This window comes from Corythoichthys intestinalis, chromosome 12 (assembly GCF_030265065.1).
Source record: "Corythoichthys intestinalis isolate RoL2023-P3 chromosome 12, ASM3026506v1, whole genome shotgun sequence".
Lineage (NCBI taxonomy): Eukaryota > Metazoa > Chordata > Actinopteri > Syngnathiformes > Syngnathidae > Corythoichthys > Corythoichthys intestinalis.
Window position 1 is genome coordinate 38587940 of NC_080406.1, and position 17870 is coordinate 38605809.

The following is a 17870-nucleotide window of genomic DNA, read 5'->3' on the forward strand; positions in this document are numbered from 1 at the left end:
TTGGTGTTGCAGCGTCACCATATAAACGGCCCCAAAGACTACACAAAAACAGAGGGCCTACACAGACAGACGGGGGTAACGAGACAATGAGGAATAGGTTGTTGACACGATAGGCAGCCGATTGGTCCACATGCAAGGAACAGGAACAACTTGTGAAATCCATAACCTACGTGAAGTTGGCCCCCATCAGACGCAAATTTATATTAAAATGATGTCAATCGTTTATGCTTTGTTTGTGCTGCTATCGTTTTTGGGTTATTAAGATATTAATTTCCAGTGATGACATCTCGCAGCGCCCCATTTATTGCAAAATGGACCTGAAGGGGTGCCATTTGTTTGTACTACATTTGCGCTAGTTGGTGGGACACCCGTCTGTTATTGACTGATGCTTCATCAGCCGCGGGAGTTGGATATGGAAAAGCTGCGAGTCATGTCATCACACAAAATTAATATCTCAATGTCTATAAAACATTTTTTTTCACAGCAAAAACAAGCACAAACAGCATAAACAAATGGCACCATTTTGGGTCCATTTTGCAATAGGTGGGCGGCTGCGCGACGTCAAAACTCGAAAATAATATCTAAAAAATGATAGCAGCACAAACGAAGCATTAACTATTAAAAATGGCTAAAATTATGTCAATCAAAATGGGGGCACAGTTGACCTCAGATTGACCTATAAAAGAATTGTAAATATCTTAAAAACGATAGCAGCACAAACAAAACATTTTACAGCACAAACGTAGCACAAACGATTGACATCATTTTTATATAAATTTGCCTCTGATGGGGGGCCAATTTCACGTAGGTAAATCAATGGGCAATCTCAAGGACAAGAAACACAAAGGCACAAAAAAACAAACAAAAAAAACAAACCAAAACACTAAACAAACGAAAAACCTAAAATATAAATAAAATATATCGTGACTTTGTTGCTGAAACGTATTCATTACTGTCTAAATGCCATCATGTGACAAATGTTTGTGCAAAGTCTTGCCCAGAGACCAAACTCCAAAGGGTCTTGGAATCCCAGGAATGCAGGCCTCATGCTGTCCTGTCTGCTGTGCTTACAAGTCCGAGGCCTGACATTGTGCCCGGCAGCATGCAGACATGACCCCAGCTCTCATATGAACATGGCCCTTACACATGTAAGCCAAGCAGGTTGTCTGGGTTGAAAACAAAGATGGTGAGACGAAAAATGACAACAAATGCTCATTGACTCCCGTTCAGGCAAATTCCGCAGTAAAAACTGTCCTGTATTCTTCTCAACACCCCAACCCCCTGTGCGACTTGTCTGCGAGCAGCCACTATTATTGATGACAGAGGAAAGGATTGTTATGCATGGCCTGTGTGGGATGCCATCAGAGAGTGCGATTGGGAACCTTTTGAAAATGTCAAAGTGACACATGATTATGAATATTAAACAGTCATATGCAGCCCATGATTACTTGACAGGGGTAGGAGAGTTGACAGATGGCTGTGTGTGGTATCTCATTGTGAACAATTCCACGACTGTGGAATGTGTGACGAAAACTATTGGATAGAATATTTTGTCATTTGTAAATTTTATATTCTGTATTTAAATTTACTCGATCCGTAATCCAGCCGCGAACACGCGTTACGACGTTAGTATGAAAATTGGACCGATACTGCCCTGTCGTTTACTGGCAACCCAAGAGGCGGTTGTTCGGCTGATTTTTTTGCTTTGACTTGCAAGCAAAAATTTGATATATGAACACTGTATGGTGGTGTTAACCTTGCTGAGCCCACTTCTCAACAAGCAGAAGCTTTTGGCCGAAACGAAACAACTGTTCAAGCCTTTTATTATTGCTCGCGTTTGAAAATACTGTAACTGTGAAAATGAATGTAAAACAGGAAATTAAATATTGTCAAAACGTTCACCCCTAATACTTTGCTTACACATGATTACCATGATATTATACAGCCACTATTGTTTTTTTTTTGGGCACACATATACAGAAATTGTAAATCTTTATTCAAAAATTGGATACAATTACTTCACTTTTCTGCATCGTGTACTATAAATCAATTGTAGATATGGAACACTTCAAGTTTTATTACATGTGAAAAAGATGAATATTTGCTGTTTTTCGGGAGGATTGCTTTACTATTTGAATCTTCTGAAAAGCAGCTTCAGCAACTGTTCAAACACTAAACTAAAAATTTCAATATATCCAAAGAGCAAATGCAATCCTATTGCTTTTAAAGGATTTACCTATCTTGAGTGTGCAGTAACCAAAGCTTAATTATATTTGACTACAACGTTTATTTTAAAATCTCAGTACCCAAATCTTTCGTGTCATACAGGAAATCTTTCTGACGTGAGCTAACAATGATTGTCTCTGGTGCTCCACACCAATGTTGAATTGATCCCTAAAACGTATGTACTTTTGCCACTGCCCCAAAAATAGCTAGTCCACAGTCATCATTTTCTCATTGAAGTATGTGCTCATCAGATTCCAGGGTTAAAGGTCCACCAGGCCTTGGGAACCCTGAATTTGTAAAGTACCCGCACACATATACTGCACAATATATCTTGTTGATTCTGTAAAAAAATAAAAGTTACATTCCCAACTGTACGACCACAAAGGGTCTCAGGATTTTAAGCTTCCACTCTTCATATAAAGGCCAAATTATACCAGAGGCGTTTGCAGTACGGATCCGCCAAGCTCCGTGTTGACTGCGTGCTCCGCAGTACGTCAAAAATGGGACAAAACATACCGGCTGCGCACAACTGCGGTCTGGCAGCTCTGTCCCGTCGTGAGGTCTCGTGTGATCGCACGCGATAATGTGGCATTAAAAACAACGCTAAACACACGGAGTTTGTACTCAACAGAGAAGCAGAGAGAGAGGCGGACTTGATTTGACTGAGCATTTTTTTTCCCCGAATTATTTTTGCTTTTCATGGGTTTGTGACACCCCGACCACGTCAACAACCCGTTCTGTACTATTTATTTACGGTTTTAAATTATATAATTTGCATAACTAACCGTCCATCCTCATAGATCTGGTAGGGCGTGCCATGCAGATTCCTTTTTTTCTCCTTTTACTTTTTTCTATTAGGAGAAGGCAGCGAACAGGAAGGGGTTATGGGGGAACAAGAAAAGAGGGAGACAGGGAGACAAAAGAAGCACAAACAACAAGAAATACATTGAACGCCTACACCAGGCAGGGGCGGACTGGTAATCTGTAGCTTCTGGAGGATCACAGAACGGCCGGTGATCTGGACGGCCGGCGGCTGCCATACATTCATCACTGTTTTTATCCCCCCTATCCTCTATGATTATCTATAGTTCGCATCCAATAACACACCTGAATCAAATGATCAGCTCATCAGCAAGCTCTGCAGGAGCCCGTAACGATCCTGATTATTTGGCTGACACTAACTATGAATATGTTGGTGCTATCGTTAGCTAGTTGTATTTCTGGTTGACACCATGAGGGGGACCTGATGACCATGGAAAGAGAGGGGGGGCTGAAAGATAAATGATTTGGAGGGGTGGAGTGTACACAAATCAGCCATGTGGTCTAAAACTCAGTATTTGTGTGAATCCCTTGTGAGTGTGAGTATGTTGGCATCCTATTCTATGCTGTCTCATCGATGACACTGAAGTTTTCTACTTGAGTGTGTCTAATTGCACCAAGCCATGCATGAATCCCATCAGCGCAGCACATCCCTCCTCCCGCAGCCCAGCAAAGGGGCCGTTGGGATCCAGGGTGGTCCGCCGGGCCATCCGCGCCCCATGAACTGGCCCTCAGGGATGGGATAAGGCAGGGATCGGGAACCTTTTTGGCTGAGAGAGCCATGGACACCACATTTTAAAAAATGTAATTCCGTAAGTGCCATACAATATGCAAACTAAAAATACAAGCAATGTGTGCATTTTATGTAATTTCAACACTTTTAAAGTACAAGGGTTTGGGTTGGTCTCTGAATTATTTTTAATGACATTGTTATGCTGTTGTTAATCAATGATGAGCATTTATTACCATTAATGCGACTTCTGGTGCTACATGGTTTTTCTGATGGCTTTGTATTCTGGTTGATACTTGGAGGGGTTAAGCTTCATGCAGGCGTTGAGAAACTTAGGACGCGTCTCTTTCCATGTTCACGAAGCACAACTAATCTTGTTTTTCCACACCACGCACAGACTTTGGGGCAGTTTACATGGCGACTTTGCGACACAAAGACGCAATGACTGAGTTGCGGACTCGCCTCGCGTGCATATGGTGTCGGCGAAGACGAAAAATTCTGAATCCTGCCTCCAAAGTGGAAGAATCCGATTGCGGGGGGTTGATGGGGGCTTCTTCGGCATGCATATCAAAGACTCCTGCAGCGCGAGACCGCGTCGTTAACGTCAGCACTCATACACGTCACATTGGGCGTGCGCAGCGGTGCTACTAAACATTAAAAACAGCAAATATGGCGGAATGTCGGCCTTAATTTACTGTTTTAATAATATTTTTAAATTAAATATGTTAAACGTTTCAATTTTTGTGCCTTTTTGAGCAAAAGAAAAATGACATTGCTTTGAGTGGGCGGGCATATTTTTTTTCCGGGCTGAGGGAGCTTGGTGGGGTCAAAGTGCATCATTCTCTGTCGCCCAGTAAATCTGCACTGCCCCCTGGGGCCTGGCATGAATACTACATCGTTTTTATGCGGAATTGCGACATTGTTCAAATAGAGACGCAAATGCAAATGCAACTTTGACATTTTTCGTATTCTCGGAGAGTCACCATGTAAACGGCCCCTTGAATAAACTTGGAATAAACCCCCCCCCTTTGTTGTCCCTTTCATAGTCAAAACCTTGCAATCACGCTGAATTGGGATAAATTGCTTACGTCTGTTGACTCATCTAAAGTTTGAGAAAAAATGGTGCCGCATTTATGTTCTTCACTAGCGTTGTCTCAATTTGATTTGACATTATGACGGTCTGTATCCGAAAAGTCATCAAAAAATCTCCACAAAGGCAAATTCCTCTGTCAGTTCCTGGTTAAAAGTACGATACTCCTCAACTTTTTTTCTTTTTCCCATCTTCTCAAAAGGGGTTTTAAAATTAGCTGACAAACGTGGAAAAAAAATCTAAAAATGAGGGAAATTTACTTCACGCACATGCGCACATCGGCCGCTATTTTCAACGGCAAAATATAGCGACCCCACTTGAACAGTGTCGCTGCCTCATCTGCGTTGCCATTGTGATTGATAAATAAAAATATAGATAGAGACAATGACTGTATGTTTGCCATTTTCCCTCTAAAATTACTGCGAACCGGCTTTCTAGTCGCCGGTTGTAGTATACGGACTACGTGTCCCATGATCAACCTGGGCCCACGCAGCCAATGGCATAGGACTTGGGGGGATCTAACTAGGGTTGCCACCTTTCAGAAATAAGAAATACGGGACGCCCCTCTCGTGCCCAAAACTGTACAGGCAGAGAAAAAAAAGGGACATCCCCAAAACTCCTAAAATGCATAGAAATGTATCTATTCATTTATATTCTGTATTAGTTCAATACGGGATGCAACATTTAATTCCCAATTTCTGATTGTTCCTTATTTTAAGGGACAGGTGGCGACCCTAGATCTAACGTAGCACATCTAGGTTGCTATTTGATTATATCTAGTGCGAATTGCAAGAGGGTCGTTGGAGCATTAAAAATGTTAATATACACCGCAAAAGACACGTCTGCTCATTACTGCACAAAACCAGCATCCGACTGGTGACCGTCGTCGTTTCGCGCAATGTGCAAAGGAGTATTGCGAAACTTTTTAGTTTTTAAATAGTTAAAGATTTGTCTGCGAGCCAGATGCAGCCGTGAAAAGAGCCAGATCGCGAGCCATAGGTTCCCGACCCCTGGGATAAGGGGACGAGCCACCACCCCCCAAATCCACTCCCACCCGGCACGGCACATTGCTGGACCACCAGCGACCCACCAAGCCCTAGGCAGGGCGACACACCCCACCGGAGCAGGCGATACCCAGCCAACACACTGGCACCCAGTGAGCGACCCGCGCCGGAGCGTAGGGTGGATACCCAGGCAGAAAAGAGAGGAAAAGGCGGAAGCAGGAGAATGCAGTGAAGCCCCCGCGGGCGGTGTGTGATCGGAGCCCCACCCCAGCGGCCGGAAGCCCAGGCAGAGAGGAGGCCACGCCCCGGGAGCCACGCCATAAAGAAAAAGTGTGGGACCCACCTACCACCCTGTTACTATGCCTGCCAGGTCCCAGACTAGCAGCCATTACCCTGCACCATGATGGGATTGTGTGTAGATCCCTTCTTAAAGTTGTCCTTATGAAAAGGATTTGCTGTGTCGTAAATCACTTTGTGACTTTCCACCTCCATAATGAATCATTCATCGTCCATGTTCATTAGTATTTAAAACGTGAATAAGCACCTGGCCTATTGACTTCAGGCCTGGCTCCGCCCATTTTCAAAGATGCTTCGCTAACAAAAACAGAAAATAAAAAGCATCTGGCGTGCTCCGGCACGTTGGAGATGGTCCGCATCAATCCGGAGCTTATATGCGGCCGGTATAATATGAACAATATAATAGAATGGAAACGGATTGGCTTCGCCGCTATATCTCGGCGGATCTGTACAACAAACGTGTCCGGTATAATTTGGCCTTAAATATTCAAAACAAGAACATACTGTATAGGGAAATAATGTCCACAATCCAGAGTCATTGTTCTTACCTGTACAAATGTATTGATATTCTTAATCATCTGCAGATTTTCAGTGTACATCAATTGCTACAATCGTGATTGCATATCAAATTATTTCTCTAAAATGTATAAATAACAAACTGGTTACTTAAGTTATATATTAATTCATTATAAACAACAACCATTAAAACAGAATCTCTCTTTCTTTCTTGTTTCTTTTTTTTTTTCTTTTTTACAATGTTCATGTCACAAAGTGTAATGTGACATTCTACCACCTTTACCACAAATCAGACTACGGAAAGATGCTGCTTCGATTTTCCGGGGGGGGAAAAAAATAAAAAATAAAATCATACAGTTACATCTTAATAATAATTGAATGACTATAGCACAAAAAGAGCTTTGTTTTACTTCAGAGTTTCTCTTGTATACAATATAGACCATATAGATTTTAGTCTCTATTTAAATGATTAGATATTTCATAATGTTGCAATGACAGCAGTACAGTCTGTACTCCAAAGGCAATAGCTTTAAGAAAAATGGCTCAAGATGGCTTAAATAGAAACAAATCAACCAATAAATCATATTGTTATTTGTTTTGGGACGATAAATTGCGTCAAGGGTTCATGCATTCTTCCTTTTAGGAAAGGAAACGCATGAAAAATTGGTCCTAACAAAGTGCCTGACTTCCCACTTGAGGCAAGACAAAGTTAAAGGGGTCCCATCCTTACAAAACCAAACAAAACTTAACATGGTGTCCAATTTGTGCCTACATACTGTACATACAAGTGCTTTGTCAGCATCACAAGTTTGGTGTTGGACTTTGGCTGGAGCTTTTCACTGATGGCAGCAAAGAACTGGCGTTGAATGCAGAAGTTCTTTCCTCGATGTTGGCAAACACTGCTCTTCTCTCCCTTCAGTTGTCAATGCAAAGTAAATAATGGAAACTATGGTTGGATTTAGCATGTAAAGTCCTCAAACACCCCTTGGTGTCCGCTGTGATGATGGTGAGGGTGGTGGTGGTGATTTGGGAGCATCGTGTTGGCGTACGCACCCTCTGGGTGACTCCGCGTCATGGCGTTGGGATCCTGTTCAAAGAAAACAACTTAAGTAGTACTCATTTGGCTAATATTAACTTTTCTAGTTTTGTTTTGGTTGAAATGTGTGTTAAAGCAACACTTGGTAACTTTTCAGTTTTGGTCGATTTTAGCGACACCGGTGGACAAAAGCCGTAGTGTTTTGTCTTAAAGTGCCTGTGACACGAAAACGCATGTTTATTTCATAATACATGCGGTATTTTATGCTCCTGAATGAAATGGACCACTTGGATGTGAGAAGACGCAATTGATATATTTATTCAATTTTTTGAATCCTGCGCTACGAAAATGACAGACTTCTGGCTTCGGTCTTGCATTGAGGAAGAGGCCGCTGTGACGTGTATGGGAGAAGGAGTCCTCTTCACTATACAGCCGTAGTGTTGTATGAGAAGGACTAAGGATTCAGCTGATTTTGCGGATTAATTCGTTTATTTTTCGCATCACGCCAGCCAAACGTGCAGAAAAATCGGCTGCAGAAAAATCTTGCTGTATGAGGGAGAGGCGTGTTAGCCTTTTTGGGGTTTGAAAAGTTTCCCGTTCACCAGTGGATATTGGCCAAAACAAGCCCTACTACTGTGGGACCATAGGACTTACGAGGAAGTGAGTAAACATCGTGTTTAATATTATGTCAAATACTGGGATCATTTTAATATGTAGGTGGCTTGCATTTTGTGGCTGACGTGCTCCTTGTCCTCTCGGCCGATGACCGGCGGCTTGTCGCACATCCCCTTGCCGGGAGAGCACAATACTCGGCTTATTGCCCTCTTCATGTGCCCGGTGTTCTGTCAAATTTTCCAACGGATCAGAAATTGCAACTTTGTGTTAAAGATAGCTGCGAATACAGCGATTACAAAGTCAACACTAAAACTTTCTTTAAATAAATAAAGGACAACTTACGTTTGATCATGGATGGGCATGTAAAAAGCTCTCCTCATATACATATTGTCACGTTAGCTGCATAACAACTGCAGCCGCCCTCCTATGAGTCTCACGCTGTTTACGACTTCTCCGTGTAGTAAAGCATTATTTTGCCATATTCGTGTTAACCATTTGGCAGCTACACGCTCCTCTGACGTCGGCCAGTGTGTCCGGCGGTAATTGTCCAGCTGCTTTCCAGCAAACGAGCCCTCTGCCCTCAGGAGGGGAGCGACGAGCTCTAACTTGTTTGCCGTGTGGCGGGTTGCCGAACAGCTAAGACAATCGACAACCCAGTCGTCATGTGAAATGATCCGGGCTAGTTATGTGTGATTTTTCCGCTTCGAAGACTTTGAAACATCACTAGGTTTGGGTTAGCATGTTGGCTAGCTGTCACGCCTCTTGGTTTGTTTACATTCTCCGAAGCCGGGGAAGGGAAATGACATAAGCCCGACTTAGGTGGCATAAAATATCGTTTGGGAGGTGTGACAGTAAAGGTGAAGTCAACAGTTTTGATCATTATGGAGTAATTTTGCCATGTCGTCCTGAATAAATGCATTTTTATTATTTCATCTTCCATTTAGCACAGGACTGTTATTTGTCATGACCATGCCATTTATTTAGTTATTGGGGAAAAATACTTGGATGAAAAGAATATCCTGTTAAAATATTGGAGCAGAGAGACTGAAACAATGACATTTTGCGGCTCTCTTCGTCGCTTTTTCCTCGTTCTGAATAATTCCCCCTCAATGGGCTGAATAGTAAAACTGATGAGCCCATTCTCCCGCTGACGTCATCCACCTGTTGGGGATGCTAGAGCCTTATAAAAGTAGGCGTGGCTAACCGGCTGATTAAATGACTAATTTCTCGTCATCTGCGCTTTGCTAAATTGTTGTATATACGGTAGTCGAATCGTCTCAAAATATGATTCTAATTCACACAATAATGCTATTTAAGACTTTTTTTCTCCTGCCGTACGCACTTTAAGGATGACTGCGTTTACAATGAGGACCAGCACACACCTGTACAGTGTCGTAAAATCATCAATCAATCAATTAATTGATTAAACAACATTTCTGTTTCCAGCGGCTGTGTAAAGGATGAAAAGTAATAAAGTAATGAATCCAATTGTGGATGAACAATAGCATATGATGGTTAGCATTCGTGTGGCTTGGTGTGGCTAAAACCCCCCCACCCCTCCCAAACTTGTCAGCGCTGACGTGTTCGGTTGGGGGTAGGCATGTGCCAGTATGAGATTATGACAGTATGATTACCTAAAGTAAAAATATCAGTTTCACAGTATCGCGGTATGGCAATCACAGCTCTAAAATGTGCGATTTTTGTGGTGTTAGAGAGGAAACTATTTAGCTGTCTTGGCATGCTAACTAGTAACGTTATCTGCCTCGTTAACAAGCTTACGTTATAGTATTTGTTTCACCACTGGAAGACACACTAAACACACTAGAGTGAACTCTGGTAGCTAGTGGGAAACGTTCATGCCAACATTTACTAAATTTTGTGTAAAGTGACGTATGCTGGTCACGTAAATGTGAAATCATTTTGCAAGCATATACCTCGTCCTTCCTCTTCTAAGCCGTGACCGTCTGTTTCTTTTCGGTAGCCCAAGTACTCCCATACTAGCAACTTTGTCTTTTTTGAGGGGGAAAAAGATCAGGTGTAGTTTCACCACTTTCAGCCATTGTTTCTACTCTACAGCACAGCGACAGAGTAGTCTCACCGACAGACACAGGACAGAGCAACAACTGGAGGGGTAGGGGTGAGCGCTGCTGCTCCAAGCTACGGATTTCTCGCTGCATTTTTTTGACCTAAAAAATAGTATACTGTACAACGGAATGACGGAAAACTTTTTTTTTGGTTTTGGAACCGTGACGTTTTTATTCCATGGTAAACCTTAAAACCGGTAACCGGCATATGCCTAGTTGGGGTGCGGGGGTCACACCAGTGAGTGAAAGCCGGGCCAATGTTTATTCTGTATATGCTGGTTGCCTGCCTTTTTCCCCCTCTTCAGACAAAACTTTTTGACTCTTTTGTTGCTCTGCCACCTTTGCAGAATTTGCATAAAAGCGTTTGCATCGACTTCTGTCTTTATAATGAAAGGGGAAGTGATGTATGCCATAAAGCAGTTGGCAGATTTGTAGTTTTTTTGTGTGGCAGGGTACCTGCCACCCTCCTCAAAGTTAGTGTCGGTGAAAGCGATACAGACACCCTCAAGATATAAAAGAGGTGTCGTTCAACTATTTGTCAGCCGACATATTATCACAAATGTTATGAAAATATTTTATAAAGGTTGAAAAGTTACCTAGTGTTGCTTTAAGACATTGGCAGACATTGACAGCAATAGACGTCCATTATTCCGCTAATCCCTCTGAACTGTTATAACAATTAGACTCTAGAGTAGATTTGCTAGTATTTACTTATTTAAGTGAACTAAAAAAAATTTTTCAATTCAACTTTTGTAACTTCATTTGTTTTCATTAACTTTTAAAAAACCCAGGGCCCCATAATTTTGTCTCTATTCATGATCACATCCTCAAATTTACATAAAACATCAATATGGCTAGTTTTTTTCCCTCCCATGCAAAGTTAATTATATCACAGAAAAGGATGCAGCCTTGCACAAATTTAGGAATCGATTCATTTAATGATGATGACTGCAGAAGGAAAGCAGACTTGAGAAAGTGATCGCTCCAGAAATGTTGATGCAAACAATGGAAAACAGCTGAAGTGAACAAGAAAAAGAACAAAAGAACAAACTAAACTCTTTGTGAGGACAACACATGGGTGGGAGACACATGGAATTACAAAATTAAATGTGAACAGCGTTGAGAACTAATTTGCAAACACACAAATAAAGTTGTGCAATAAACATCTCCAGCCTCTGAGCAAATGGCTGTAATGAATTAATATCATCATTTTAGATGTTGAAAAATAATAGGATTTTCACTGATTATTCTCATGCTCATGTAGTCTCTTAGTTGAATTACAGTGCTTCGGGGAAAATAGGCACTACATGAAAAGAAGCGCAGTGTGCAACAGTACAGAATGTGCCCGACCTCTGTTTTCATCTCTTCCAGACCTACTGTCGCAACGGTGGCGGGCTGTGGTTGCGGCTTGCTCTTCTTTTCCTCTTTTCGCGGCCTCAGAACACGTTGTAGTCGTTGCTTGAAGACCTGAATAAAACCGCCAAAACACAAAAGAACAGAAATGAGGCGGGCCAGTGAGAAATTCAGCAAAAGCTAAGATGATGACACTCATAAATAAGTATCAACTACAAACATTTTAAAATAGGTGAATCAAGCTTTTATGATGATTTGATGTATAACTTTCCCTTTACATTCAATTATGAAATGTAAGCATGACATTTCACTCATATACACTCGGAATTTATCGGTCTGTCTATTAATTTACTTAATGGCATAATGCACACGTGTCAAAATCAAGGCCCAGGGGACAGATACGGGCCGCCACATCGTTTTTTTGTGGTCCGCGAAAGTAAATCATGTCTATCAACCTAATGTATTTTCACTAGGACTGTCAAATTTATCGCGTTAACGGGCGGTAGTTAATTAAAAAAAAAAAAAAATCACGTTAAAATATTTAACGCATTTAACGCATGCGCGGAATGACCCACTCACGCATTGCCGCAAACAGACTACAATGGCGCCGTTTTATGTATATTGAGAGTTAAGAGGCAGAGAAAAGCGAGTGGAGTTGATACAGGCATTCATTGGGGCCGCGCTATATATTGGCAAAAGCTTTAGCATCTCTTCCACAACAATTATATCTATTGTGGCGAGCGACGTGGGGTAGAATGAAAGGAGATGATCTTTTTCAAAACACCCTGTATTGAACACAACGCAGAGAAGATATACCATTTGCAGTCACCACTGACAGTCATGGTTGCCCAACTTCCCATCATCCATTTGGGCAGAACAATTAAGTCGCACAGTATCATTTACTGAAAGCACAACAAAAATAATATTCCTATCTCTCAAAAAAAAATAATGTTCACAAAAAGAGAAGCGCTAAATGCAAAGAGAACTGGCATTCCCAATCAAAATAGCTATGCAAAATAATACTCAGACTTTGGTAAAACTCTATTCAAACATTTTGTTAAGCTCAACAAATACACTAGAGGGCAATATTTAGTCACAATATACAAACTCACATTTATCTTTTAAGAATTACAAGTCTTCTATCCGTGGATCCCTTTCACAGAAAGAATGTTAATGATGTTAATGCCATCTTGTGGATTTATTGTTATAATAAACAAATACAGTACTTATGTACAGTATGTTAAATGTATATATCCTTTCCTGTCTTGTCTTATCTTTCCATTCCAACAATAATTTACAGAAAAATATGGCATATTTTAGAGATGGTTTGAATTGCAATTAACGTAATTAGGATGAATTTTTAAGCTGTGATTACCTCGCTTAAAAAATTTAATCGTTTGACAGCCCTAATTTTCACTAAACTTTTCTGCAGTCCTTGATTTTTGACGGCTACAATCAATCAGATGATAATTACGGTTCACCCCCTAAATAATACTCAGTTTTTTTCCCCTTTTTCGTTCAATTTTTCCCTTTTTTATTGAATACATTACAAAATGTTAATAGACGATAAGATGAAATAAAAATGAAAACTTAATGACAGAATATTTGCGACCAAAAGGCTCAAAAAGAGGATTTGAACCATTTATAGGTCAGCAATATCGCTAAGAAATTTATGAACTGTATGATGCATGCATCATACCTTTCCATTGTATGATTTGTCCTATACTGTGTCCTGGTAAGTGCTGGGCAATATACCAATAACCTTTGTCAAAATGGTAGTGAATAATATCTGGTCATAATTTATTTTTAATTGTCACCATTGTCAATTTAAAAAGTATATTATAAAACTAAACTGTACTCAACTATATAGTGCTGATAATTCTTAGATTAATGATGCAAAATGGCCACACGATGAGCCTATACAAGCAAACCAGGGGGGATGATAAATCACCACACAACATAAACATGTGGTGCATAAATCAAGTGTGGTACTTCATGAAAATGAAAACAAATAGCGACTACTACTACTACTTTGCCAAAGAATCAGCAACTAGCAGGGGAAAAACACAAACTCAATAATAACTTTTTCCGAACTATATTACGGTATGATCCAGTGTTTTTCGGGTTGGATTGCCGCAATAAGTGAAAAACTGCGAAGTAGCGCCCCCCCCCCCCCAAAAAAAAACAAAACAAAACAAAAAACAAACAAATGTGTTCAATGTATCAATGTATTTATTCAGGTTTAGCATTGGAAAGAGATACATATAAGACATGTTTTTTCACTTTTCCCCCAAAGTATAATTAAGAAAAAACATGTACCAGTATATGGCGTATAACACAGACAAGGCTAAAAAAGCAGTGTCTGCTCTTGCACCCCTCTTTAAAATAAACTACTGTATTTTAAGCCGAAAGAACTGTTGTGTTTGATAGAACAATATGTCTATATGCTGCTGTAAGTACGCGATAATATCTCATTAAAATCATGACGTCTTTAATTATGCTCTCGCGTGCTCTCACCACCAGTTAGGGTTTTGCTGTTAAATTATTATTATTATTATTATTTTAAAATGCCCTCCTGTTCAAAAATTTTCTTCCCCGTGAAAATTGAGATTTTAAGTTTTCCAATGATGTATCACACATTCATATAGGAGAATTTTGAAATTTGGCCAAATTGGGGTTTTCAGAGCGGAACTTCAAGTCACCTGAGTGTTTTCCGCCATATACACTGTATATTTATTTTAATAAATGGTTTTCAACTACTTCAAATGTAATAATTATGATAAGATTTAAACATGTTACTGTCCCATGCTTGTCGTCATTAAATGCTTCATTGAGTAAGTTCACTCAAATCTGCTCAAGCTGCTCAATTACACACAATGAGTTGCCACAGCAACTGTTTAACAAGTTAAACGATGATTGACATATGAGGTGCTTTGAAACCTTAACGTCTGTCAATCATCGTTAACTTTAATATGCAACTCCGTTGCAATGTCTGACCAACAAAAGTGGCAGGAGCGAGAGTGAGAGACTACATGATCGGATTGGGACTGCATTTATTTATTCATTTTTTTAATCGAAAAAAATCGGTAATAAACTGACGGCGCAAAGTTTGAAGCGCGTAGTAGCGAGGGATCACTGTATATTATTATTGTGGTATAGAATATCATTATATACAGTATACTATGATGGGGATTTTTCCACATACTGCCCAGCACTAGTGATGCAATCATCGGTGTGACTCAATGTATGCATGCAGTAAATGTCATCCGCACCTAAGGGATTTCATAATTAACAACAGCCATGCAGGCAAGTATAATGCCAACATTGAACCAGGACACCAGCAGTCCCTCAACCTCGATTGTCAGAAAAGCGTTAAGACTTGTTGTTTTTCTGACATTTGTCCCTGGAACTTCTCTTACTGCTTACGTGATGGTAAACTGATTCTGACGTGCCAGATATACAACGCCATGGTCTGGTGCCTGATATGGTCATTTAATCAGGCACCATGACATTAAGCGGACTGCAGATAAATGACAACCAGTCTAAGGGGAATTTGGGGTGACATTTTGTCTTGGAATGCCGGATTGAGGTCAAAATGAGCCTACTGTGCTTTAGACCAATGTCACTGAGCTTTCTTTTTTAGCCTGCTAATACTTCGCCTGCAATGAGGTAGAATTGTTCGATGTAGTGTATAATCACGTACCTCATAGATATAATCCAGTATTTCTAAGATAGTCAGGATGCTGGCTCCAATGAATAAACCCATTTGTCCACCGATGTCACCTAAAACAGACCAAAAATCTCAAGTCATTTGCAACTTTTACATTATTCCTTGGAAATATATAGAAATTGAGGCAGAATCATACCTAATAAACCTGCGACGTCATAGGCTTTCTTTTGCTCTATTGTTTCAAAGTTCAGAGCTTCAAAGAAGATGTCCAGTACGAGGAAATTGTCTCTAAGAAAAACAGTCACATTAACAGCAGAGCCAAGAACAAAAAGTGTTATTTGGTATGTGGCAAAATTGATTTTGGCATGTGTCATTTTTTTTGCCATGTGGCAAAATGTATTTTGGCATATGGCAATTTTTTTTGGTATGTGGCAAAATGGATTTTGGCATGTGTCATTTTTTTTGCAGTGTGGCAAAATGTATCTTGGCATGTGGCAATATATTTTTGTATGTGGTAAAATGGATTTTGGCATGTGGTATTTCTTTGCCATGTGGCATTTTTTATTTTATGTGGCAAAATGGATTTTGGCATGTGTCATTTTTTTGCCATGTGGCAAAATGTATTTTGGCATATGGACATTTTTTTGGTGTGTGGCAAAATGTATTTTGGCATGTGGCATTTTTTTTTTGTTATTTGGCAAAATGGATTTTGGCATGTGTCATTTATTTTGCCATGTGGCAAAATATATTTTGCCATGTGACAATATTTTTTTGCATGTGGTAAAATTGATTTTGGCATGTGGCATTTTTTGCCATGTGGTAAAATGTATTTTGGCATATGGCAATTTTATTTTTGGTATGTGGGTAAATGTATTTTGGCATGTCGCAAAATGGGTTTGCTATGTGACATTTTTTTGTTATGAGGCAAAATTAATTTTGCCATGTGGCAAAATGGATTTTGGTATGTGGCATTTTTTTGGTATGTGGCAAAATGGATTTTGGTATGCGGCATTTTTTTGGTATGTGGCAAAATGGATTTTGGTATGCCGCATTTTTTTGGTATGTGGCAAAATGGATTTTGGTATGCAGCATTTTTTTTTTTTTGGTAGCGAATGGCATTTTTGCAGGCCATTCACGTCCATGCCCTTGACAGCTATGCACGTCCAAATTTTCCATTCATTTTAAATAGCAGAAAAACGTGTTGCTGTGATTTGTGAACGTACACTTGCCATAACAGCGTATTGACATGCCACTGGCAGCCAAGTAAGCCCATGCAATTGACAGCTATGCACGTCCATGCAATGCATACCATTCTAATTATTAACATTATTCTGACAGTCAAGTGAAGTGGGTATCACGCCATGTTGGACAAACCCTTGTGGGTCTGGAATTCAAATTAATTATCAATGATCGCTATTGATAGTGCTAGACTTCCAATCCATTTTGACTGAAAATTATCACCGCCAGCCCTCCTGGTCAAAATAGATTGGACATCTAGCACTGTCAATGGCAAAAGTTGCAATATTTCCTCAATTCTGTACTCTGAATTTGTATGTAATACAAATAAATAATCATGTACTACTAATTATAAATCATTTAAAAGTAAGGTGATACAACAATAAACACAGTGTTGTTGTGTTTTATATTGTGAGCAAGTGACCGCAGGCTGGAGGTCAGAGTTAACGATCAATTTTACGAGAAGCGCATCACTGCTTTTGCTCGCTCCTGAGTTAGGTTTCTCGTACCTGATGTAGTCTTCTGACTTGTCGTATTTCCTGGAGAGATAGCGTGCAGAGCCCTTGCTGGGAATTTTGACCATGGAGAGCTCTTTGCCGTAACGGGTGAGATTACAGGGCGTCTCGCATGGACAGGTGTCTCCGCTGATCTTCTGGAGCTGTGCTGAAACGAGACAAAAACAAATCCTAATCTTAGACCAGCAGCCTCACACAGATAATACATAGGTTAAGGCGAAATACAGAAAAAAATCCAATTTTCGTGGAGTAGCAGGAAAGCATACTTGGTTATTGTATTTGAATGAATGGGTTTTTTTTGGTACGTGTTTTTTATGTATAGGAGCAGTGAAATATTTAAGGGTACCCTCACCAAAAATTTGATTATTTTAAATTTTGTATTCAAATTACATCTTAATTTCTAATTAATTAGTCTACCACTAATTGTGCAAGTTCTCCCACTTTTATAATATTAGAGAGGCCTGTAATTGTCAACATTGGTAAACCTCAACCATGAGAGACAGAATGTGGAAACCCCCCCCACACACCTCCACCCAGAAAATCACATTGCTTGATTTTTAAAGAATTTATTTGCAAACCATGGTGGAAAATAAGTATTTGGTCAATACCAAAAGTTCATCTCAATACTTTGTTATGTACCCTTTGTTGGCAAAAACGGAGGCCAAACGTTTTCTGTAAC

The 17870-nt window shown here is 40.1% G+C and overlaps 1 protein-coding gene across 2 annotated transcripts in view; it reads right to left on the reverse strand.

The window, feature by feature from the left end:
- Nucleotides 1-898: 898 nt before the first annotated feature.
- Nucleotides 899-17870, reverse strand: part of asic4a (acid-sensing (proton-gated) ion channel family member 4a) — a 252729-nt gene continuing 235757 nt past the window's right edge. The window contains exons 6-10 of one of the 2 annotated variants that reach the window (XM_057853387.1): nt 17186-17339; nt 15637-15728; nt 15474-15553; nt 11795-11884; nt 899-7769 (exon numbers count right to left, since the gene is read on the reverse strand). In XM_057853387.1, coding sequence (XP_057709370.1) covers nt 7641-7769; nt 11795-11884; nt 15474-15553; nt 15637-15728; nt 17186-17339 — 545 coding nt within the window. In that variant the 3' untranslated portion in view covers nt 899-7640. Of the gene's footprint in view, nt 7770-11767; nt 11885-15473; nt 15554-15636; nt 15729-17185; nt 17340-17870 lie in introns of both variants that reach the window. The other variant, XM_057853384.1, reaches the window with a different exon arrangement.